The 24,933-nt window shown below is 38.3% G+C and overlaps 1 protein-coding gene across 1 annotated transcript in view; it reads left to right on the forward strand.

The window, feature by feature from the left end:
- CCDC148 (coiled-coil domain containing 148) overlaps positions 1-24,933 on the forward strand; it is a 290,895-nt gene that overhangs the window by 197,793 nt on the left and 68,169 nt on the right. Inside the window, exon 11 of the mRNA XM_027768454.1 lies at positions 12,550-12,690. Within this exon, the coding sequence (XP_027624255.1) occupies positions 12,550-12,690 (141 nt within the window). The remainder of the gene's footprint in view (positions 1-12,549; positions 12,691-24,933) is intronic.

The raw sequence follows: 24,933 nt of genomic DNA on the forward strand, positions 1-24,933 counted from the left end.
ACTGTTGTCTGTATGTGTGTATATATATATATATATACATATATATATATATATATATGTATATATATATATTGACCTCTGAGTACAGGGACCACATAATTTAGGGTTGTCAGTAAAGTGTTGATGTGTTTTTCTATGCAAAAACGCACCATAACTTTTCTGAGGACCCAATGGTTGAGAATTGGAATATAAATGTGGAGGGGTTAATGAACAAACTTTTAAATATGAGATAATAAAGTACTAAATATATTTGACACATTTTGGTGGGTGCCTGGCATTGTGATGATTTCTGTGGGAGAGAAAAGGGAGAGAAAGTGAGCACTGCTTGTTCCTTGGGAAAGATAGCCATAGACATATGCAAGGGGCCTTCAAAAAGTTCGTGGGAAATGTGTATTATGAGAAAACTAGGCATGGGTTTCAATGTTGTTTTTTTTTTTGGACTAAAATAATTTTCTACTTCAATTCTATTTTTCCATAAACACTTTGAAGCCCCTTCATATAAACTTAACCTTTCTCAAATACCTCCATTCATAAGAGTGTATATCCTGAAGTAGAGTCTTAACATATGTGCTGAACTCTTCTGTTTTCTTACAGCCTAAATTCATTCTTATGAATCATTCAAAGCTGAAAGCTGCATGAAATCCTAATGATGTTAGCTTGCCTTATTATTAAAGGCTAGAGAAGCAGAGAGAGTGAAGAAATAGGTGTAAGGAAGTATGGTCTGCGTAAGGAATTGACCAGCCTAGGGAATGCGATTAATAAGTCACAGAGGTAGAACTCAAACTCTGGCATATGATTTCAAAACCTGGCTTCTCTCTCATGTAAACGTGGACTGCAAAAGGAGGAAGAACTGCGGTTCAATGATGGCAGCACAATAGCTTTACCACCACCAAGTCAGAGTCTTAGCCTAGGGATGGATTATAGAGAGCTTCCTGATGTGTTTCTCAAGGCTCTCTGTGGCCTACAGTAACAAATGTCTCTTACTTTAAACACACACACACACAGGAAAGAAAACTTCTTAAAACAGTACTGCTATATTAACATGAGATGCACTCTGTCATTTTCTCCTCTCTTTTCTTGTGTTAAAAAAAAAATGCTAGCTGCCATGTACTGAATTGAATTCATGAGTCATTAGTAAGTTGTCTGAAAAACATGTATCTGGTCATCTTAATATTTAGAAGATATGTAGCCCAGATCTGAGAAGTGATTTTCCAAGATCAAATGGCCAACAGACAGGTGAATTTGTGCCTCTTATTCCAGTTTTCTGACTCTATTATACAATTTGGCTTTGTCAGCTTTCTAAATAAAATTGACTGATAGGTTTGTAATTTTATCCCTTAGGAAAAAAACAGCTGTTGATAATTTTCTGCTTATTGGCATTTAGTTTATTTTTTGCTCTTTAAGTCTTGTTTAACACTAAGGTTAGGCCCTCTAGGACCTAATTAAATAAAATATTGCAAGATTCTTCTTGGGAAAAAAAAGACATGGAGCAGTCAAGGTATAGCACATAATCTTTGAAATTTTAAGAAAGACTAATTAAAAAAAAAAAACACAAAAAAAAGCAGAAAGCCCTCACCAAAGAGAGATGATTTTCAAAAAATGCACTTGTGAAGATACCCAAGAAACCAAGGGATAATTTTGAAACTAAGAGGAAAAACCAAATCTCTCTGCTAAACAAAAATGCCAAGTGGAGAATGGAAAGAGTTAATAATGATACAAAATCACAGGTGCTATATTTCATGGGTGAAGTTTAAACGTAAATGGAACACATAAGATAAAAAACCTCAGGTAGGTAATATTGAAAAATGGTGGGACATTTGGAGAACATTTAATGGAGCTATTAGACTGTTAAAAATTTAATAAAATGAAAATTTGAAGTTTACTCAGCTGAATAGAATTTAGAAGCTTATAGTAACTTATAGGGAGAAGACAAAGAAAAGGATTTGCTGCTTGCTGCTTTTTAGATTGTCCTCTCACCTTGATAAAAGTATGCATTAGTCCTTGAAAGTCCTGATAAGGTCCCCAACAGACAAGCACAAGTGAAACTTAGAAAGTGCTAGAACAGCCAGGACTGGGGAAAGCCAGGATCGGGAATGCCATGGTGGAGAAATCAGAAAATGGTAGTACATCTTGGGGATGGAAGAAGGGCTGCTTTCTAAAAAACAATCAAAAGGGCAAAAGGGAAGATATTATCAATCTCTGAGGCTTTGTAAGCATAGCCTTGGGGTTTTATTTATGCATTCACCCAATAAATATTTATGGCAACCCTACTAAGTGCCTGATGCTATGCAGGGCTCTGAAGACAGCCCATGAATAGGACAAATTTGGTACCTGCCATTAAAAAGTTTGTAGCCATTGGAGGTACAGGCCATGCATAGGTACATACGCCACAAATCACGTGATGCATGCTGGAGTAGAACAGGGACAAAGAGCTAAGGAAGAAAGCCCTGATCTGGATAGGGCAGGTTAAAGAAGCCTTCCTGGAATGAATGACGCCTAAGCTTAGACTTGAGCAGGTTATGTAGAAGTTCCAGTTGAAGGTGAGGGAGACAGACTTGCTCGTTTCAAGAATTCCATCACATCATGTATTTAGTCTCTTAATAAACATAGGCCTGGTATGCAATAAGCTCTTATAAATGGCCGTTTTCAATATTATATTATTGTCAATTATAGGCAATGGTCAGATGGCACTTTTCTTTTGATTTCCCATATAAAATGACCACATCATACAATGTTTCTATAAATATGACTGACCGAATATAATGCTAATGTTTTATTGTTCATTATTTAAAAGGCCTATAAAATACTTACATTTTTCACTGCAATTCATTTAGCTTGCAGAAAAGACCATTTAACATAGTGGATCTCTCTCTATATATAGAAAATGTAAAATAGAATCAGAATAATAGAACTTAACAAAACTATGAAAGTCACCTGAGCCAGTCCTTCTCTTTAATGTGAGAAAACTGGGTGAGCCATTTGTTCAAAGTAAAAGTAGTGCCAGTTAGTGGAAGAGAGAGGACTAGGTGTAAAATATTCATTTCCTTATAGCATGCAACACTTATAATAGCATTATTTTCGAAGCTCTCAACTTTGATGTAGAAGTATATTAATACTGTTATCTTGATGTTAATTCCAATAACTGCCTTTGAACTTTTCATGGCTTCATTTCTGTGTTTTTCTAGTACTTTATTTCCTCTGACAATGTATATGTTTATTAATTTGACTTGAACCATTTTACTTTACATTAAGAGCAAGGAGTACATGCAATACCACTAAACATTTCCATTTTAAACCCTTAATTTATTTTTTGCAGTAAATGGATATATTTTTAATGTCATTTGTCTTCTGTTAGTTTAATATCTCAAAGATCATATCCTTGTCAGGAATATTAAACAAAATACCAACCGAAGACCTGGAGAAATGTCCTGGAGTTAATATAAATAATGCTTTCCTTATAACTTGCTCCCAACTGCCACTGTGGTAATGTTCTTTCATGGTTATTATTGTTACACAGTTATGTTCACATATCCTGCTTAAAGCTGTATAATTAGCAAACCCTTTAAAATAAAACTGCTAAAATGTTCTTCTGGGCTATTCTTCCTTCTGCTCACTGTTCTCTCAGAAGTCTTCTGTGCTTTTGCCTATTGTGCTAATATTGATTCGTTTGCCCACCTGCCAGCTTTCATATTCTTAGACGTCATGAAAATACCATAATTGGTTGTCATTCTCTCCACATGGGAGCCATCCAAATTCTTTGGTGCTCACTGTGGGGATCCATTGCATAAGGATTTTTTCAATGGCACCCTTTCCCCACTAGAGGCTCCACCTTATCCACTGTGCATTCTGGGAAACCGAGGTACATTATTGCTTAGATACCAGTTGCTATTCAGTCTCTTGCTCATTGTCAAGATCTCATAACTCTAGCCTCAACAGCCTTCTCTCCTTGCTCTTTTTCTTTCTTTCTTTCTTTCTTTCTTTCTTTCTTTCTTTCTTTCTTTTTTTTTGATATGGTTACAACTGCAAATGATGTTGAATGATTGATTTCAGGTAAACTTCTATGGGTCCCCCATCATTCCCATGATTGCAGTGTTAAGTGGAAGCAATTTAGTTTCTGAAAACTGATTCCTTGCTCTGGAGTGTTTTCTATATTTCTTTTCTTGTTTCATGTTACTTGACACATACAATCCAGTGGCTTTTTAAATTATTTTTAAAATTGATAGATAAAATTGTATGTATTTATGTACAACATGATGTTTTGAAGTACATATACTTTGTGGAATGTTAAATCTAGCTAATTAACATGCATATTGCCTTACATAGTTGTCATTTTTGTGGGCATGAACACTTAACATCCATTCTCTTTGTATTTTTCAAGAATTCAATATATCATCCTCAACTATAGTCACCATGCTGCTACATAGTAGAATGCTTTTCAGCCACAAGATATAATGAAATCCTGTCACTTGCAAAACCATAGATGTACTTGGAGAACATTATGTTAAGTGAAATACACCAGGCATAGCAGGACAAATACCACATGATCTCACTCACATGTGGAAACTACAAAAATTGATCTCAGAAATAGAGGGTAGAGGGGACCAGAAAATGGCACAATGGTTACGTCACTGGAATCCCATGTAGTCAACCGTGGTTTGAATCCCAGACCCAGTGACTTAAAACTCACACCTGGTGCATGTGCACGCATGCCCAAGGTTCCGAGAAGAGAATGAAGGAGAAGGGATTGCAGCATGGCCATCCTCCTGTGGGATGATTTCTCATTTTCTGTCTCTCTGTCTCTGGCAAGCATATGCACCCTACAGCAAAAATCTTCCTTAAAAATAGAGTAAAAAGAAAAGAGAAGAGAGGAGAAGAAAAGAAAAAGGAAGGGGGAAAAAAACCAGAAAAGGAAGAAAACTAAATAAAGTGTTGAACAGTGGTTACCAGAGTCTGAGGTGATTGGGATGAGGGGAGAGTATTGATCAAAGGATGAAAAATTATAGTGAAATAAAAGGAATAAATACAAGTTGCCTTTTGATTCTTAAAATTATAGCTGTTTCAGGATTCTTTGGTGTATACATCCCTTTTAAAAAATCAACACAGTCTTATCATTTGGGAGACTAGCAACAGCATCATTTAGACCAGCAAATGACAGGAATGGGTAAATTAGATAAACTGGTAGGTAATCTGGTTACCCTAGTTTGATTGGCCTGGTTATTTTCTTGCTATATTTAGGAAACAGACATTTCTGGTGATAGACCTTTACTTATGCTTTTGCTTCTTTAAATAATATGACATTAAATAGGCAAAGGCCATTCAATGATAATTTTTCTTAAATATTTTTTTTTTGGAGAGGTTTTTGCTATAGGGCACGCACGCTTGCATGAAAGACAGAGAGACAGAAAGAGAAAACTCACCCTGCAGGTGGGATGGCCACGCAATCCCTTCTCCATTCTCCTCTCGGGATCTTGGGCATGCACGTGCACCCGGCATGAGATTAAGCCACCAGGTCCGGGACTCGAACCGCGGTCAACTACATGGGAGTCCAGCGACATAGTCATTATGCTAACTGCTGGTCCCACTTAAGTTAGTCTTAAATCAAAGAAAAGTGACTCTAAAGCCCAAACTTATTTTCACTGAAATTTATACACATACTCTCAGTACCTAGAAGGGCTGAATCGGCTTTTTTCTTTTCACTAGTTCAATGCATTACACATCTTCCTTTCTACTGTCTTATAAACTTGAGATTACAGTATTTTATTATATAAATCTCTTCAGGTACACATTTTATTTTATTTTTTTAATAATTTTTTTAGTGTGAAAAAATGTTAAACATATATAAAAATCTATCATCACTGAACTAAAACAATAGTCCAATTTATTTCATCTACATTATTACCTACTCTCCCAGGCCCCTTGTGAGAATTACAGATAGCATGTTATTTAATTTGCTAGTATTTTTAGAGTACATTTCTCTAAAATTAAAGGGATTCTTAAAGGAGCATAGCCACACTATTATCATACCTAAAAACTTTAACAATATTCCCTTAATAGTTTCAACTGGAGCCAGCTGATGGCTTAGTGGTTAAGGCACTGGACTCCCACATGGTTGACTGCGGTTCCAGTCCTAGACTTGGTGGCTTGAAACTTACACCAGGCATGTGTTCACACATGCCCCAAATCCCAGAAGAGAATGGAGAAGGGATTGCAGTATGGCCATCCCCTTGAGGCGTGTTTTCTTGCTTTCTGTCTCTGTCTCTGTTTTTCCAATGAGCAAATGTGCCCTATAGCAAAAATCTCTCTCTCTCAAAAATAGTATCAACTAACCAAGCAGTTAGAATAGCTCTAATTGTTACATAATTCCTTTTGCATTTAAATCCGAATTTAAATGTAATTCAAAAATTGCATTTAGTTGATATGTTTCTTAAATTTCTTTCAATCTATAATTGCTTCTCCCTTTTTTTCTTGTAATACATTAAAGTCCTTTAAACTTTCTCAAATTTCCATTTTGATGATTTTATCTCTATATGCTATTTAAATGTTTCTTGTTGGCTGACTGACCAGATAGATAGATTTGGAGATTTAATCAGATTTATTTTTATTTTTTGATAAGCAACTCATGAGATTGTTGTATGCTTCAATCAGGAAGCAAAATGTCTGCTTATTTCTCTGCGATGATAAGAGTATTCAGTGTGTTCAATTACCAGTCTGATTGATCCATTCTAAAGTTTCCTACCAACTGTTAATGTGCCATTTTTAGTAGCCACTGGTGGTCATTAAGCAGGATCCATTATTTCATCAGTTGTTGCAAAATTATGCCTTCTAATACATTTCTTACTTATTAGGTTTCATTTAAATATTTATTTTGGTGAATTAAGTGGGGGAGGACTACTGAGCACCCCTGATGTACCAGTACCCTTCTAGGCAGCGTGAGGGAAGGCACATGCATGGACTGTGCAGTAAGTGGGGAGGAACAATACGTTCGGGATAGTTAGAGAGAACTATGGTATGACCATGAAATAAAAAAGAAAGATAAGTATGGATCGGAGTACATTTCATGGAAAATGTGGGCCAAGAACATTTTATAAAGTAGATGGAATCTGAGGGCGTTCCAAGTAGGAGAGTAGCTCGGATCATTCTGCAAAGGTGAGGATAAGGCTAGCTGGTGGCATGGTGGTTAAGACAGCTGGATCCACATGATCAACTGCATGGTTTGAGTACCAGATCCCAGCAGCTTGGAAAACACACTGCGTATGTGTATGTGCCTAAAATTCCAAGAGGAGAATGGGGGAGAAAGGATTGCAGCATGGCCATCTGCCCTGGGGAGTGATTTCTCACTTTCCTTCTCTTTGGCAAGAGTGCATGCCCTGTAGCAAATTAAAAAAAAAAAAAGTGAGAATAAGAATGGCCATATAGGGACCAGCATAATAATTATGTTGCTGGACTCCTATGTTGTCGACTGTGGTTTGAATCCTGGACACAGCAGCTTAAAACACATGTGGGGTGCATGTCCATGCATGCCCAAGATCCTGAGAGCAGAATGGGAAAAGGGAATTGTGGAGTGGCCACTCCCTCTGGGAGGTGATTTCTCTCTTTCTGTCTCTCTGTCTCTCCAGCAAGCGCACACTCCCTGTAGCAAAAATCTCTAAAAACAAACAAACAAAAAACAGAATGGCTACTAAACTATGGATACAGTAGCGTACTAAACTATGGATCTGGAAGTCACATGCTAACTGGTTTGAGTCTCTGGCCTGATCAGCATGAAAACACATTGGGTATGTGTATGCATGTTCAGGCAATAGTGACATAGCCAATCATGTGGCAGGTTGCTTTCTCTCTCTATCATATCTCTCTTGTGCGCAGATGTATGTGCTCTACCATAAATAGGAAAAAAAATGGCCATATAAAGGAGGCACAAAACAAACAAACCTAGAGATTGCACATTAGCTAGGTTACAGAGTGTATTGGTTGGGTGTAAGACAGATACATTACTGGGCTAGCAGGTGGCATGATGGTTGGAGTGCTGGACTCGCACATGGCCGATTGCAGTTCGAGTCCTGGACCTTGTGGCTTCCTTTCTCACTTTCCCTCTCTCTCTCTGCCTCTCTCTGGGCAAATTGAAAAATAATCACAATGATAAATAAAATTAAATTAAATAATTCTTTGTTATAGAAGAGATAGATAAATTATTTAGATCTTTGAGTGGGCTAGGGAAATAAAACCAAGTTCAGTGACTTGGAAATTTGGTTTGTGATAAATAAAAGCTCATTGAGCTAAAGAAATATATTATCTTTTCAGTCAGATATAAAATAGAAAACAGTAATATTGATGGGTATATACAGTAATAAAAAAAAATCCAAACTGCAAAGAGACTTGTGGTTTGACAGGCCAAATCCAGATATTTACAAAGGAGAGACGGGTGCACCGGGCTTGTGAAGTAGTGGCAAAATTAAAGAGGTTGAGTTTAATTTGGACATGATAGATTTTAAGTATGCATACAAAAATAGTCAAATCATAAAAACTAGTTAATACAGGTTGGATCGAAGACCAAAAGAAGCTGGTAGTGTGAGTTTTACAAACATTGTGTATGCAGAAATGATGACCTCTAAAGAACAAGCACAACAAATAATGAACACAGAGTGACTGGAGATCGAAGAGGAGATAACGTAGATGTGGGGGAGGAGGGAGGCACTGGAAGTAGGAAGAGGACAAGGGGAGAGCAGTAGCCATTGGCAGAAAAGTAGAGGCAATGACGTCGTGGCCTAGGAAGGGACAAGTTTAAAACGTAAACAGTTTTAAACTGACAACAGGTCAGTTAACCATCAAAATAGAAAATTAATTTTTTGATATTTTTAAAAATATTTGACAGATCACTGGCAACACTTGACAGGATACTTAATTTTTTTTCTTTTAAAGCTTTTTGCCACAGGGCGTATGAGTTTGCTGGAAAAAAATAGAAACAGTAAAAAGGAAAGTGAGAAATCAACCCCTCCCCCCCCAGAGGATGGCCATGCCACATCCCTTCTCTTCCATTCTCTTCCTGGGATATTGGATGCGCACGCACACACACGCACACACACACACACACACACACACACACACACACATGCCTTTTGTGAGTTTCAAGCTGCTAGGTTCAGTACTTGAACTGTGGTTGGCCTTGTGGGAGTACAATGCCTTAACTACTATGTCACCTACTGGTCCCAAGACACCTGATTTTAATTGTAGCAAGTTACAGATGGGAGATGAGTTGCAGAAAGGAAAGGCTTGCAAGTAGAAGTTCAGAACAGAACACATAGATAACATGTTCTAGGCATGCAGTTCATGCATATCATGGATAAGCAGGATAAGCAGCCAGTAGAATAAACTGAACTCTGAAAACCACGGGTAGGAATTTGTTTGATTATTTTGATACATAAGCCAAAATCTATTTTACAAAAACTAAAATTTGGAACAATGTAAGTGCAAAAGAGCTTAACTATTTAAAGTCACTTGAATCATATTTGTAAGAAATTTTATTCTTTCAAGTTTCCTTTTTTGTCTTATTGTATTCATAATAGAGAATATGTGCACATGCATGAGAGAAAGAGAGAGCAAGATAGAGAAAGGGAATGAAAGAGAAAGAGAAAGAGAGTCACCCTAGACAGGGTGACTCTTGTCATACTGCCATCCCCTTCCCACAGACCTCAAGCTTATTAGAATCTTGGGCAAATGCCCACATACTTGGTATGCTTTCAGAGTAACCTGGGGGCCACAACCCACTGTCAGCCATTTAGCTTCTATTATTGCAATTCAGTTTGGTCTGAAAGTGCCACCAGGCTGGGCCCAATTTTAATTTTCTATAATACTAGTATATTTTTTCTTTAACAATTAGTTTGTGTGTGTGTGTGTGTGTCTGTGTGAATGTGTATGGTTCAGTATGGTTTGTCACAGCATGCATACAGTTGTAGTTATCAAATCATAGATGTAGACATTGTCATTTTCTTTCTTTCTTTCTTTTTGTTTTGTTTTTGGAGAGGTTTTCACTATAGGGCGTATGTGCTCGCCAGACAGACAGAGAGATAGAAAGCGAGAAATCACCCCCCAGGGGGGATGGTCACGCCGCAATCCCTTCTCCTCCATTCTCCTCTCTGGATCTTGGGCACGCACACACACGCACCCGGCGTGAGTTTTAAGCCACTGGGTCCGGGACGCGAACCGTGGTTGACTACGTGGGAGTCCAGCGACATAGCCATTACGCTAACTGCTGGTTCCCAACATTGTCATTTTTTTCAACATTGTACATTACGTGTGTGCACATTCAGCAGTAGTTTCAGTATCTCCTTGGAAGTATGTATCAAATCATCAATGACATTTTTTACTTTGCTGTGGTACATCATGTTATAACCCATTCCTCTTGTTTACATGCATTTTTTAATCAAATATGTAAGAAATTAGGTATTTAATTGGAAATGCTAATTTTTCTGTTTCTAATAAGGACTTTTCACACCTCTATATTTTCCTACTGATTACTTCCTCAGACAGATATGTACATAGACCAGTATCTGTTTTATTTTGTTAGTTTCATTTATTTCATGCTTACAAGGATAATACATGTTTATTGTAAAAATATTTCCCAGCACAGAAATATTTAAAGAATAAGTATTTTAAATATATGAAATGATAATATTCAGAGATAATCAATATTATTGTTTTGGTAATAATCAAATTCCAGGTCTCTTTCTATGCTTAGATTCATAGTTCATATATTATATTAATAAGGTCATATTATTTAGAATTTTTTTTCCAGAGTGCACCTGTGCTTACAAGAAAGAAAGAGAGAGAAGGAGGGACCAGCAGTTAGCATAATGGCTATGTCGCTGGACTCCCACATAGTCGACCGCAGTTTGCGTCCCGGACCCGGTGGCTTAAAACTCATGCTGTGTGCACGTGCGTGCGTGCCCAAGATCCCGAGAGGAGAATGGAGGAGAAGGGATTGCGGCGTGGCCATCCCCCTGGGGGGTGATTTCTCACTTTCTGTCTCTATGTCTCTCTCTGTCTGTCTGGCGGGTGCACGTGCCCTATAGCAAAAACCTCTCCAAAAAAAAAGAAAAAAGAAAGAAAGAAAGAGAGAGAGAGAGAAGAAAAGTGAGAAAGCACTCCTTGTGGGAAGGGTCATACTGCAGTTCTTCTCCTTTATTTCTGCCTCCTTGTGGGACTTTGGGCACGCATGCACAAGTGCCCTGCATATCCTTCAAGCTGCCAGTCTGGGACTTGAATGATGTAGTCAGCCATGTGGGTTCCAGCTGCCCAAACCCCACCACACCATGCGCTGACCATGTGAAGATTTTTCTGCTGAGTGAAGCAAATCAGGATATGAAAGAGAGACTTTGTATGTCTCCACTTAACATATACTGTCAGCACTCTATGGTAAAGACTAAAAAACTGTAGGGCATAAAAGCATTGAAAATAGTTATGGACACTGGAGACAGTGTGGAAGGAGGGTTGGAGAGGAGAAGAATGTAGGGAAGGAAATTAGGGAGAAAAATAGAGAAGTAAGTCATTACTAGGACACAGAAACAGTTTATTACCTGTTGATGATGAAGCGTATAATATTCACAACTGGACTGCTCTGTGTATTTCATGTTGGGTATATTCTCTCTGCAAGCTAAATTATGTATAGAAATTGAATGTATAAATAATAATAATGATGACAAATTAATAAATAATGAAAAGATATGGTCTTGCATCTGCTTTTTTCATCTAATACCATACTGTAGACATTTTCTATGCCAATGAATAACATCCTTTTTCAGTGGTGGTCATTGTGTAAAGGAACCATAATTAAGTAAGCCATCTCCTATTGCCAGACATTTAGACCTTTTCTAACTTTTCTGTTTTAAGCAGCATTGCAGTGAACATTCATGTGAGCACATTTTTGTGCTGCTGTCCAGTTGATTGTCCTCTTTGAATAATTTCCTGGGAGTAGGGTTTGTAGATGAAATGCTATGCATATTTTATATCATGATACATATTCTCCAATATCCAAAGGAGAAGCTATACCAAATATACCTCTACTAATGAGACATATCAGTATCCAGAAAATTCTTTTACATTTCTTACAGTTTTTTCATCTTAATTCAGGCTCTTTTTCCATCCTTACAAAATAAAGACACTGAAATATATAAGTAGTTCTTAAATTTTTTAGGTTCTTAAAACCATTTGAGAATTTTTGAAATGTGTTCAACCTGCTTTTGAAAAAAACTCACACACATGTGCAGAAACAGAAATTTTCATATACTATTTATGGGAATTTACAGATCTTTTGAAGTCAAATCACAGACTCCTTAGGACTTCACTCCATGAATTCAGGTAAAGAATATCTAACTGGGGTGATTTTAAAGTTGTTTTACTAACACACAGACACACAGGCACACACACACATTTGCACACACAAATCATGTGCACCCAGAACCTAAATGTGTATTTAGACAAAATTTACAACTGCTTGATACCGAACCTAGTCTTATTTTCATAGGCATTGGAATGAAATGTTTCTGTTTATATCAGGTTCTTCAATGGCGAGTCCACCAAGAAGAGGTAGCAAGACTGGAAATGGAAATTTCTGTCAGAAGAAGAGAAAAGGAAGAGGAGAAGGAGAAACGGTGGAAGAAGAAAGAATTGATGCAAAGAGAAGAGAAGAAAAACAAAGTACACAATCTGTCCGTGTGAATGTGTGAATGAATGTTTAATTGCCTGATTGAGCTATAATCGATCTTAGTGTTTGGCCTAGAATTCTCTTAGGTAGTTCTGAGGATATTCATAACATTTGGTGGAATCTGCTTCGGTTTATTTATTTTTTTAATTAAGTTTTAAAAACTTTTTTTTTTCCATGAGAAATAGAGACAGACATCCCTAACGGTGTGCTCCTACTGCAATCCACCCCCAGCTCAGCCAGCCCAGATGATGGGCACAGGCACATGCACGGTGCTCTCAGGGGGTGAATCTGGGCCCTTTCCCCTGTGGGTTCAGTTGTGTTGCCACTGTACTACTGCCTGAGTCCTGCTTCACTTTATTTGAACTTCAAAGGTTTGTGGACATGGAGAAGAACCCTCCCTGTTGATCTGCATAAGCATAGGTAACTATGATTAGAAAAGACTCTGTAGGCACAAAACAGAAAGACACTTTGTGTGACTACTGTTAAGTCTCACACCAAGTAGGATCATGGTGAAAGCTAGAGGATACTGGGATAGCATCTTGGTAAATGATGGCTAAAAATGTCCTTTGATAGACTGTATCGTACTAAAGATAGCGCAGGTTCTAAATGGCCATATGACCCAGTAATCCCACTCCTTGGTATTTACTTAAATGCCAAGAATTACTCAGTCAGAGAGATGTTTGCACATCCAAGTTTATTACAGCATTGTTTGCAATAGCTAAGGTATGGAATAAGTACTGATGATTAGATTTAAAACATGCAGCATAGTGACACAATGGAACACTATTCAGCCATACAAACAGTAAGATCCTGTCATTCAATACAAAGTGAATGACTCTGGAATATTTAATGCTAAATGCAATAAGCCAGACTATGAAAGACAAACATTGGGTGTCCCTGCTCAATATATACTGCATGTCTACACTCTATGGCAGAAATTGAAAGATTTAAAGACATAGAAATAGTGTAGATACCAGCGACTACATGGTTGTGGAATAAAGTTGGGAGAGGCTCTGGAGGAAAGTGTTCAATAAATTCATGGAAGAGTTTACTTTTTTTTGTTTGTTTTAATTGTCAGTGTGCACATGTACATGCTGCAACCCCTTCTCCATTTCTTCATCCTGTCATGATTTTGGACATGGCCACATACACTGGGTGTGTACCCAGTGTATTTTTCAAGTCGCTGGGACCAAGATAAATGCAGTTGACCATATGGGATCTGGCTCCCTTAGCAACTAGGATGTAGGGCTGGCCTATGAGTTTACTTCTTGATTTATTATTTGTTAGATTATTTTGTTTTTCATTTATAGATACAAATTCATCATTCCTGTATTGGGCAAATATTTGTTTCATAATCTTAAAAATATTCAGTCTCACAAATGTTCACCAAAATACTTATTATTAAAAACTTTAATATGTTGCTGATAATCTATGCAAGATAGAATGTTGCTGTTAATCTATGGAAGACAGAGAGTATTTATTCATTTATTTGTTTACAGTGAGAAAGAAAGAGAGATTACCCCCTGCACCACACACACACACACACACACACACACACACACACACACACAAATAATATCTCCAACAGAGTTTGACACCTTGATCTACCCGCAGCTTCAGCAAGCCCTGGATCATGGGCAAACATGCCAGGTCTACTCAGAAAAGTTCCCAAACATGAATCCCGAACCTCCTCTTGTACGTCAGCCTCACAGAGTGCCACGTTTTATCACTGTGCCATCACCCAGGGTCTCCTTTTATTTTTTAGATTAATATACTTATTTATATATAAGCAGATACATTTGATTACATATGTTTGTTTGGACAGTTTTCTTTGTTCCTGCAACAAAACTTATAGAATTTTCTGTAGAAATACTTCTGTTAAAAAATTTATCAGATTTATGAATCAACTATTTTTTATGGCGTTGCCAACTCCTATGAAAGTAATTCACAGGAAGCAGCTAAATTGTGATTTACTAAGGAAGAAAAGCTCATTAACCTATACACTTGTATTGACTTGATCAGTATGGCATAATACATGCTTTCTTTTGAAAAGCTGCTTATAATGCTAGGAGTGACTAATTAATTCATAGTAATTGGTGGACAAATTTTAGTTTTTATAAAACATGGTTGACATTTTGTGCTTCATGACAAACTAGGTCTGTGAAGTGTTCGTCTAGAAATTTTTCCTTCGAAGTTGATTATGTGAGGGATAAAGTAATGAAGGACCCAGTAATCCCACTCCTTGGTATTTACTTAAATGCCAAGAATTACTCAGTCAGAGAGATGTTTGCACATCCAAGTTTATTACAGCATTGTTTGCAATAGCTAAGGTATGGAATAAGTCCTGATGATTTAGATTTAAAACATGCAGCATAGTGACACAATGGAACACTATTCAGCCATACAAACAGTAAGATCCTGTCATTCAATACAAAGTGAATGACTCTGGAATATTTAATGCTAAATGCAATAAGCCAGACTATGAAAGACAAACATTGGGTGTCCCTGCTCAATATATACTGCATGTCTACACTCTATGGCAGAAATTGAAAGATTTAAAGACATAGAAATAGTGTAGATACCAGCGACTACATGGTTGTGGAATAAAGTTGGGAGAGGCTCTGGAGGAAAGTGTTCAATAAATTCATGGAAGAGTTTACTTTTTTTTGTTTGTTTTAATTGTCAGTGTGCACATGTACATGCTGCAACCCCTTCTCCATTTCTTCATCCTGTCATGATTTTGGACATGGCCACATACACTGGGTGTGTACCCAGTGTATTTTTCAAGTCGCTGGGACCAAGATAAATGCAGTTGACCATATGGGATCTGGCTCCCTTAGCAACTAGGATGTAGGGCTGGCCTATGAGTTTACTTCTTGATTTATTATTTGTTAGATTATTTTGTTTTTCATTTATAGATACAAATTCATCATTCCTGTATTGGGCAAATATTTGTTTCATAATCTTAAAAATATTCAGTCTCACAAATGTTCACCAAAATACTTATTATTAAAAACTTTAATATGTTGCTGATAATCTATGCAAGATAGAATGTTGCTGTTAATCTATGGAAGACAGAGAGTATTTATTCATTTATTTGTTTACAGTGAGAAAGAAAGAGAGATTACCCCCTGCACCACACACACACACACACACACACACACACACACACACACAAATAATATCTCCAACAGAGTTTGACACCTTGATCTACCCGCAGCTTCAGCAAGCCCTGGATCATGGGCAAACATGCCAGGTCTACTCAGAAAAGTTCCCAAACATGAATCCCGAACCTCCTCTTGTACGTCAGCCTCACAGAGTGCCACGTTTTATCACTGTGCCATCACCCAGGGTCTCCTTTTATTTTTTAGATTAATATACTTATTTATATATAAGCAGATACATTTGATTACATATGTTTGTTTGGACAGTTTTCTTTGTTCCTGCAACAAAACTTATAGAATTTTCTGTAGAAATACTTCTGTTAAAAAATTTATCAGATTTATGAATCAACTATTTTTTATGGCGTTGCCAACTCCTATGAAAGTAATTCACAGGAAGCAGCTAAATTGTGATTTACTAAGGAAGAAAAGCTCATTAACCTATACACTTGTATTGACTTGATCAGTATGGCATAATACATGCTTTCTTTTGAAAAGCTGCTTATAATGCTAGGAGTGACTAATTAATTCATAGTAATTGGTGGACAAATTTTAGTTTTTATAAAACATGGTTGACATTTTGTGCTTCATGACAAACTAGGTCTGTGAAGTGTTCGTCTAGAAATTTTTCCTTCGAAGTTGATTATGTGAGGGATAAAGTAATGAAGGATTTTTAAGCAACATCCCAGTTTTCCTGCTTTCTATTATACTTTCATTGCCATTGTTCTCGATTTGTTTTGTGACTTTAAATCAGCAATGTTGTAGAGGCAGCATCTGTGGAAAACAACACACACAGAAGTTACATGACCATTTGACAAAGTCGGCTGCTAAGAAAGTGTAATTCACAGTCCTTATATTTCTAATTCAAGAAGGAATTCAATTTCCACTTCTAAGGAAGCACATTGTGGTTTCATCAAGTCCCTGTCAAGAGAGTTGATGGTTAAAAGGAATAATTGCATGTACCTCATGAGTTCATAAATATTGATAATTTTTCAAATAATGAAAGTGAACTACATATATCTAGGGGAGAACCTATCAGTTATTTACTGTTGTATAAGTACATTATTTGAAAAGCATATTGTATAGTTTAATCACCTACCTGAGTCCTCATTAGCTTTTCCTCTCTGTGAATTAATACATCCATGAAAAGTATTGTATTTTGAGTACTTGTTTACATGTTGTATCAACTTAAATCTCATGTAAGATATTTAGATTCAGTCCCATTCTCTGCAGTTTAAAAAGACAAGTGAGATACCCAAATTAAATAAATATTGAGAATAGGTGTAAGTACAATTAATAATGAAAATTACATTTCAGTTGAGAAATTGGCATAGTTACACAGGACAGTATGAGAGGCATTGCTAACTGTTCTCTTTGTTATCTCTAAGATTCCAGGAAGTAAGTGAAAACATTTTGAAAGATGAGAGAACTATTCCTGAGTTTGCAGGTGCAGTTTACATTTGACCTCATAAATACCAAAATCCAAACCCAAATAGATTGGGGAAAGAATAATTAGGCAATTATAATGGCTAAGGTGATCAAAGGACTAACCCAAGAGCAGCATAAAACAAGGCACTAACAATGAAAGAATGCTCAGAAATTTCAATGTCACTAGTTGTGTATGTAAATTAAACATCCTGTCCATGGGACCAGCAGATGGCATAATGGTTTTGTCACTGGACTTCTACATAGTTGACCACAGTTCTAGTCTTGGACCCAGTGGCTTTAAACTCATTCCGGGCGCACATGCACAAAATCCTGAGAGGAGAATGGGTAAGGGATTGTGGCATGATCATACCCCGGGGGGGGGGAGTGATTTCTCACTTTCTGTAACTCTGTCTCTCCAGTGAGCACACACACCCTATAGCAGAACAAACTCTCTAAAACAATTTAAAAAATCTGGACCAGCAGTTGACATAATGGCTATGTCGCTGGACTCTCATGCAGTCGACCATGGTTTGAGTCCCAGTTCCGGTGGCTTAAATTCACACTGGGTGCGTGGGCGTACGTGCCCAAGATCCCAAGAGGAGAATGGAGAAGGGATTGCGTTGTGGCCATCCCCCTTGAGGAGTGATTTCTCACTTTCCATCTCTCTGTCTCTCTCTGTCTTTCTGGTGAGTGCACACATCCTATAGCAAAAACCTCTCCAAAAAAATTTTTTTTAATCCTGTCCACATTTTAGAGTGTGAGGCTGGAGCAACACCTGTGAGCATTAAAGAAGTGACTATTGAAACTATTGATTCATCAAAACCTTTATACAATAACTAGGATGCATTTTTTGGTCCTAGTCACATTTCACTAAGTTGCATGAAGGGTGTTATTTCACTGTACTTTATATAATAAGGGATGTTATAAGAAATGCCCTATCAAATGCATTGTCTTATTTATTTAGAGTCTAGTGGACATTTTGAAAACACTAAGCTGGATCTGTGGTCAACCCTTTGTAATTGTGTAGATAGAGGTATATGATTTATGGTAATTACTTTCTTTCTAAAATAATTTTTATTTAGAAAAAATATTTTTTAAAAATTTGCTAGAGGGGACAGCAGATGGTGTGGTGGTTGATTGTGTTTCAAATCCCAGACCTGGTACTTTGAAATTTATGCTAGGTGCATGTGTGTGCATGCCCCAAATCCTAGGAGGATAATAAAAGGGAAAGGATTGTAGCATGACCATCCTCCCCCCCACCCCGGGTGTTTATTTCTCACTTTCCTTCTCACTATCTCTCTTTGTCTCTCTCTGGTGAGTGAATAAGTCCAATGGGGGGGGATTTCTTATAACATGCACTTGCTAGAGAGAGACAGAGACAAGGGAAAGAAAGTGAGAAAGAACCTCCTAGGAGGGATGATTACATGTAACACCTTTTCCCTGATTTCTCCTTTCAAGATTTTGGGCATCCATACACATGTGCCTGCTTGTTTTTCAGGCCACCGGGTCTGGGATTTGAACCATACAGCCTGGCTATGTGAGCTCCAGTTGGCCTTAGAAAATATTTTTAAAGTAGAGATTGATGCAATAAATACTCACTACCTAGCACTAAAAATCTTGGTATCTTTTCATTTTGTTTCTGTTTTTTTTTTTTCAATTTAAATGAAGAAGAATATCACAGATAAGATCAAAATCCTTTTCTGAGGCCGAAGTACCATTTCTCTTCTCCAGAGAGAATCACGATCATGAATTTTATTTGTCCTTCTAGGTGAGAGATTGAGTTTAGTATTTTTTAACATACAGTTTGTGATTTTAAAATTTTCTTCATAAACACTATCATGTCATACTATTCTATAGCATGTACTGTTTCATCCAACACAATGATTTGGGATATACCCACGTTAATATATAGGTGCAGGTTACTCCTTTTAGTTGCATACAGTTTTCTGTAGTAGAAGCAGACTACCATTTATCTATTCTCTTGGTGGTTGACATTTAAGTTTCCAAAATTTTGTTCTTGCAAATCATGATGCAGAGGCTGTCTAGGACATGTCTCCTGGCTCATGTGCTCAGAGCTTTCTCCAGACTATATTTCCAAGGGGGATAACTATGTTGCAGGATTTATGGACTTCCAACTTTGTAAGATTTTGTTTTTTAGCTTTTGGAGACATTACAACTGATTTTTAGTGATTTTGCCAAACTGATAAATGTGAAAAGTACTTCATTAATGTTTTAATTTGTATTTGTGAAGTTGAAAAATCTTCTCAAATGTGCTAGATAGTTTTTTTCTTTGAATTGCCTACTCCTGCTTTTTATACATTTTTGTATGTTTTTTCTTTATTTACCTGTAGACTTTTTCAAAATAAATTCTGAATACTGTTTCTTTTTGTCAGTTACATGGATTGCATATAAATTCCCCCCCCCCATTGGTCATTTAACTTTTTGTTTGTGTATGGAGTCCAGAGTTTCATGGAAGTTTAGAATGATCGAATCAAGTTCATTATACTTTTCCTTTCTGAACTGTGCTTTCCCATACGGACTGGTTTGGTAGAGAGAGCATCTCCACACACAGCTTTTACATTGGCTTTGGCTAAGGGCCATGTGCCCTTTCCTGGCCTTGGACTAGTTTGTATAATTTACTTCTTGATGTGGGACGTTTTGGGGGGCCCAGAGTGAACATGACATAGCGCCCATGCACAGCACCAGCCAGAGATTCTGTAGCTGGCTGCTTCCTCCTCTGCTCTCAAGCGAAACCCAAGCCCCTTGTCCCTCTCCTGGCGAATGATCATGGTGTATCTGGTTTGTGTCCGGAGAAGTCAAAGATCAAGTGACTTCTTGATCTTTGTAAATAGCTTGATTGCAAGTTCTGAGAGCACAGGCTTCACCAAAAATGTTAAAGGTCCAGCCACCAGCTCCTCAGGCTGACGTTGGGTCTCGGTTTTTCCTAGGCGTCGTTTGGCTTTGTCTTCTCTCTTCTCTGACCTAGGGCTCTGTCTTTATGGTTGACACTGGGGCTGAGTGTGTGTGCACTTGTGTTTGTGTGTGTGTGTGGTTGTATTATTGTTTGTCCAGCACATCTACATGTTTGAAGCACAAAAGATCTTCATGTTCACTCAGACATATTGACCAAAAGTTCTGGCTATCTCTACATTTACTAAACAAAAACTTAGGTTCTCTTTGTATATGTTAGAGACAAATTTTGGTTCTTCAGAATTTTTATTTTATTTTATTTATTTATTTTTATTTTTTATTTTTTATTTTTACTATAGGATGCGTGCGCTCGCCAGACAGACAGAGAGAGACAGAGAAATAGAAGGTGAGAAATCATCCCCCGGGGGGATGGCCACGCTGCAATCCCTTCTCCTCCATTCTCCTCTCAGGATCTTAGGCATGCACGCACACGTGCCTGGCGTGAGTTTAAGCCACCGTGGTCCAGGACTCAAACCGCGGTTGACTACGTGGGAGTCCAGCGACATAGCCATTATGCTAACTGCTGGTCCCAGTTCTTCAGAATTTAGTAGCAGCTTGGCAGAAAATCCTGTAAGAAACTCCTCTGACTTGAGACAGGCTGCTGGACTCGCTGGTTCTCTGATTTCCCTGCTCACTGTTGCATCTGCCTGGCTTTTCCTTCTCAGAAGAGAGCAGCAGTAAAGAAGGAGAAACTATACCATGTGAAAAATCCTACCAATATCTGAATAAGAGATCATCTGTCTACTAATTCTTTATTTTTTTTCAGAGGTTCTTGCTATAGGGTGCATGCGCTCGCCAGAAAGACAGAGAGAGACAGAGAGACAGAAAGCGAGAAGTCACCCCCAGGGGGGATGGCCATGCTGCAATTGCTTCTCCTCCATTCTCTGTGGATCTTAGGCACGCACACACACGCGCCTGACATGAGTTTAAGCCACTGGGTCCAGGACTCGAACTGCAGTCGACTACATGGGAATCCAGTGGCATAGCCATTATGCTAGCTGCTGGTCCCTACTAATTCTTTTTTTATGAGATATTTTTGCTATAGGGCACATGTGCTCACAGGAGAGACAGAAAGCAAGAAATCACCCCCCCAGGGGGGATGACCACACTGCAGTCCCTTCTCCTCCAGTCTCCTCTTGGGATCTTGGGCATGCGCACACATGTACCTGGTGTGATTTTTAAGCCACCAGACATAGGAAGCCAGTCGAACTGCGGTCAGCTATGTGGAAGTCCAGCAACATAACCATTACACCATCTGCTGGTCCCTCTACTAATTCTTCCCAGCATTTTTTTTAAGGGCCTATTTACTGAAATGCTGTTTGGGACTTATATCCAGTGATAAAGTTTATCCTTACAGATGCCCAGTTCCTCAGATCATTTTTTCTCCTTTGCTTTAAAATTCTAGTTGAATATAATATGCATGGTTTTATTTCAAGACTCAATGGAAGTTTTGATTCATAAGTTGCTAGATGAAATTGGTAATTTCTCAGAAGCACCACTCTACTTTTGAAGTTATTGTCATGATAAAAACCAAAAGATATTGCCATTTTATAAATGTTTTCTAGGAGCTATTGTCAGAAACAAAACTACCATGCCAGCTGGTCTTTAAAATGCCTGATATGTAATACTGGGCCCCATACCACCTTTGCGTTAGACGTGGATTTGGGGTGGCTTGAATAGCATAAAACCTGTTTGCATCCTCAAGTTTCAGGAGACTTTCTTGCTGCTTGATTCCTCATCTAGGGTTCCATGGGGTCCAAGGCAAGGGTAGTACCAGCCTGGCCCCCCGAAGTGGAGATTTAAGGTGGCTCATTTAAGGAGATCTATTCCTCGCCTGATTTAACATTTCATGATTTTCTTGATATTTTGGTCGATGCCTAAGTTAACACTACACACTGCCCGCATTGAACAATGGAGGAGTGAACAAAGGAGGAGCCCAGTCAGAGAAATTGGGATCCCCCACAGGCTATGTGACCTTCAGCCTTATCCAATACATCTCTGGGAAGTGGTCTATCATTTTGTGATTTCTTAGCTTCTTGTGGCGTCATACCAGTAAATACCAAAAGACCCAGTCTTCAGCAGAACTTTGGTACTTAAATGTTTGCCTACATCTGCAAGTGATCTGGCAAAAACTCAGAATTTACAGGCATCCTACAGGCAAGCAGGGAAGGGTAGAACAATCTAAAACAAAAGGAAGGCTATCATAAATGGGATGTGGGCTAGAGGAGCGTAAAAGGGCTTCTCAGAAGACCCAGAAGCTGTGCTGAGGAAGGAATTCAGAGTATCTCTGCAGTTCATGTAAAGCCATTCTCCCTGTGTGGGAATTGGTGGGTTCTTGCGAGGGTAGTCTATCATGAAGCCTCTTCCCTCGTGTTTCTTTTTTCTTTTTGGAGAGGTTTATTTTTGCTATAGGGTGCGTGCACTCACCAGCCAGACAGCGAGAGACAGAAAGCAAGAAATCACCCCCCAGGGGGCATGGCCACACCGCAATCCCTTCTCCTCCATTCTCCTCTTGGGATCTTGGGCACGCACGCACATGCGCCCAGCGTGAGTTTTAAGCCACCAGGTCCGGGACACAAACCACAGTTGACTACATGGGAGTCCAGCGACATAGCCATTACCCTAACTGCTGGTCCCTCCCACCATGTTTCTTAATCTAACATTATACTGATGTAAATAACTAAGTGTCAAGAAAAGGTGGACAAAGGGATGATTCTTTAAAATTCCCAGACTTTAAACTCTGGTTCTTTAGGATTGTTTGGATTTAAAGAAGCTTATGAATAATACTTATAATAAGCTTCTAGGAGGGGCCTGAATGTCCTCTCTCCCTAAACCCTCTGTATTGCCACCAGCACGTAAATACTATGGATGTTACTTCCATGGTTAGATTGCTTTCATGGCACAGAAGACTCTAAAACAGGGAGATTATCTGAGTGGACCTGACTTAATCAGATGAACCTTTGGGAAACAAAGTTTTCTCTGCCTTGCTGCAGAGGGTTAGTCAGAAATTTGAAGCTTGACAAGGATGTGACCACCCCTGACAGATGAAAGACTGAGAATGTCACATGGCAAGGAATGTGAGTAGCCTCCAGGAGCTGAGAGTGGCCCTGGCTGATAGCCAGTGAGGAACCGTGACCTATAACCTACAGTATAACCAGAGGAACTGAATTCTGATCAGATGAAGAATAGACTTGGAAGTAAATTTTTCTGCAGAGGAGCACAGTTTTGCCAGTACCTTGACTTCAGCCTCGTGAGACCATGAGCAGAGAGTCGAGCCACACTGTACTGGACATGTGATTTAGACAACTCTGAGCTAATAAATGAGTAATTTTTTTATACTTTTAAAATTTACATTTAGTCACTGTACATATTTACAATGTATAATTTTTTTTGCAGTGTGAATGCAGTATATATCAGTCATGTCAAAGATATTACCATACACATTAACATCAACAGATATCTTTCTATTCAGGTGTCAGTTGGATATTGGTTTCTCCATCCCTTCCCTCCCACTCCGTTCCCCACCCTCTCCTGTACTATCTCTGCTCTCTACAATTGTCTTCCCTGCTCTTGTACCTTCCCCTCTCTCCATCTCTAAATGAATAGTTCTTTAAGTTGCTAAATTTTTGATAATTTTCACACAACAATCTGAAGAAATGCAGATTTTAGTATCTAAAAGTAAAGTGCTATCATACCAAATTCTTGAAAATGTGGACGTGGCTTTGGGAAATGGGAATAAGTCAGAATTCGGAGGATTATTTTAAGGATAATAGAAAAAGACTGGAATACCTTGTACAGACTGTCAGTAGAAATATGGATGTTAAAGATGTGACTGAGGGCTTGGGAGGAAGCGATGAACATACTACTGGGAACTAGAGAAAAGAGGATCACTGTTCTGTGGTGACAGGAAGCCTAGGGAAATTGTGTCCTGTGGTGAAGTGCAAAGTAAATTGTAAGTAATAAAATTCATAAGAGATGAAATAATATTTCCAAGCAAATTATGAAAAGTACCATCTGGCTTCTTTTTGTTCCTTATAGTAAAAAGGAGAGAGACAAATTGAAAGAAGAACTGTTGAACACAAGGAATCCAGATTTAGTGTGTTGGGAAATTGTCCACCTATCCACATCTGGGGGCAGGGACCCTAGCTAGAGTTAAGAGACTGCCACTGACGACATGACAGAAGAAAACTTAGTGTGTGACTATACTATCCTTTGCTATAGCCTCAAAAAGATGAAACAGTCAGAATGGTCAGTCATATAAAGGTCCTTTGCAAGAGACAAAAGGTGCCTCTTAATGGAATTTTTCAAACTGAAGGGACTCCAGGAAGTTTAGGGGTGACATCCCTCAGTTACTTCAGCAGCAGGTTGAGAACAAAGGGATTATTTTTAAAAGATTGTGTTTGTGGCTTTTGGGGATTGAATTCCCCATAAAAATCCATATAAGACCCACTGGATCCTTGGGAAAACTTTATCAGAAACTCTACTATCTTAGACTGAAAGGGAATAGAGAGAGCACAATATGAAAAGAGGCCAGTGGACTCCCCACATTTTACCCAGGGGAATCAGGCTGATAAAACTACTCAGTTGCAAGCATGTGCTACCATACAGAAAAAAGGAAGGATGACGCAGAGAATGGACTCAAGTGCCTAGAAGGCAGGATTTAGAGACTGGCTAACA

Source organism: Tupaia chinensis, unplaced genomic scaffold (assembly GCF_000334495.1).
Source record: "Tupaia chinensis unplaced genomic scaffold, TupChi_1.0 Scaffold146346_2, whole genome shotgun sequence".
NCBI classification, from domain to species: domain Eukaryota; kingdom Metazoa; phylum Chordata; class Mammalia; order Scandentia; family Tupaiidae; genus Tupaia; species Tupaia belangeri.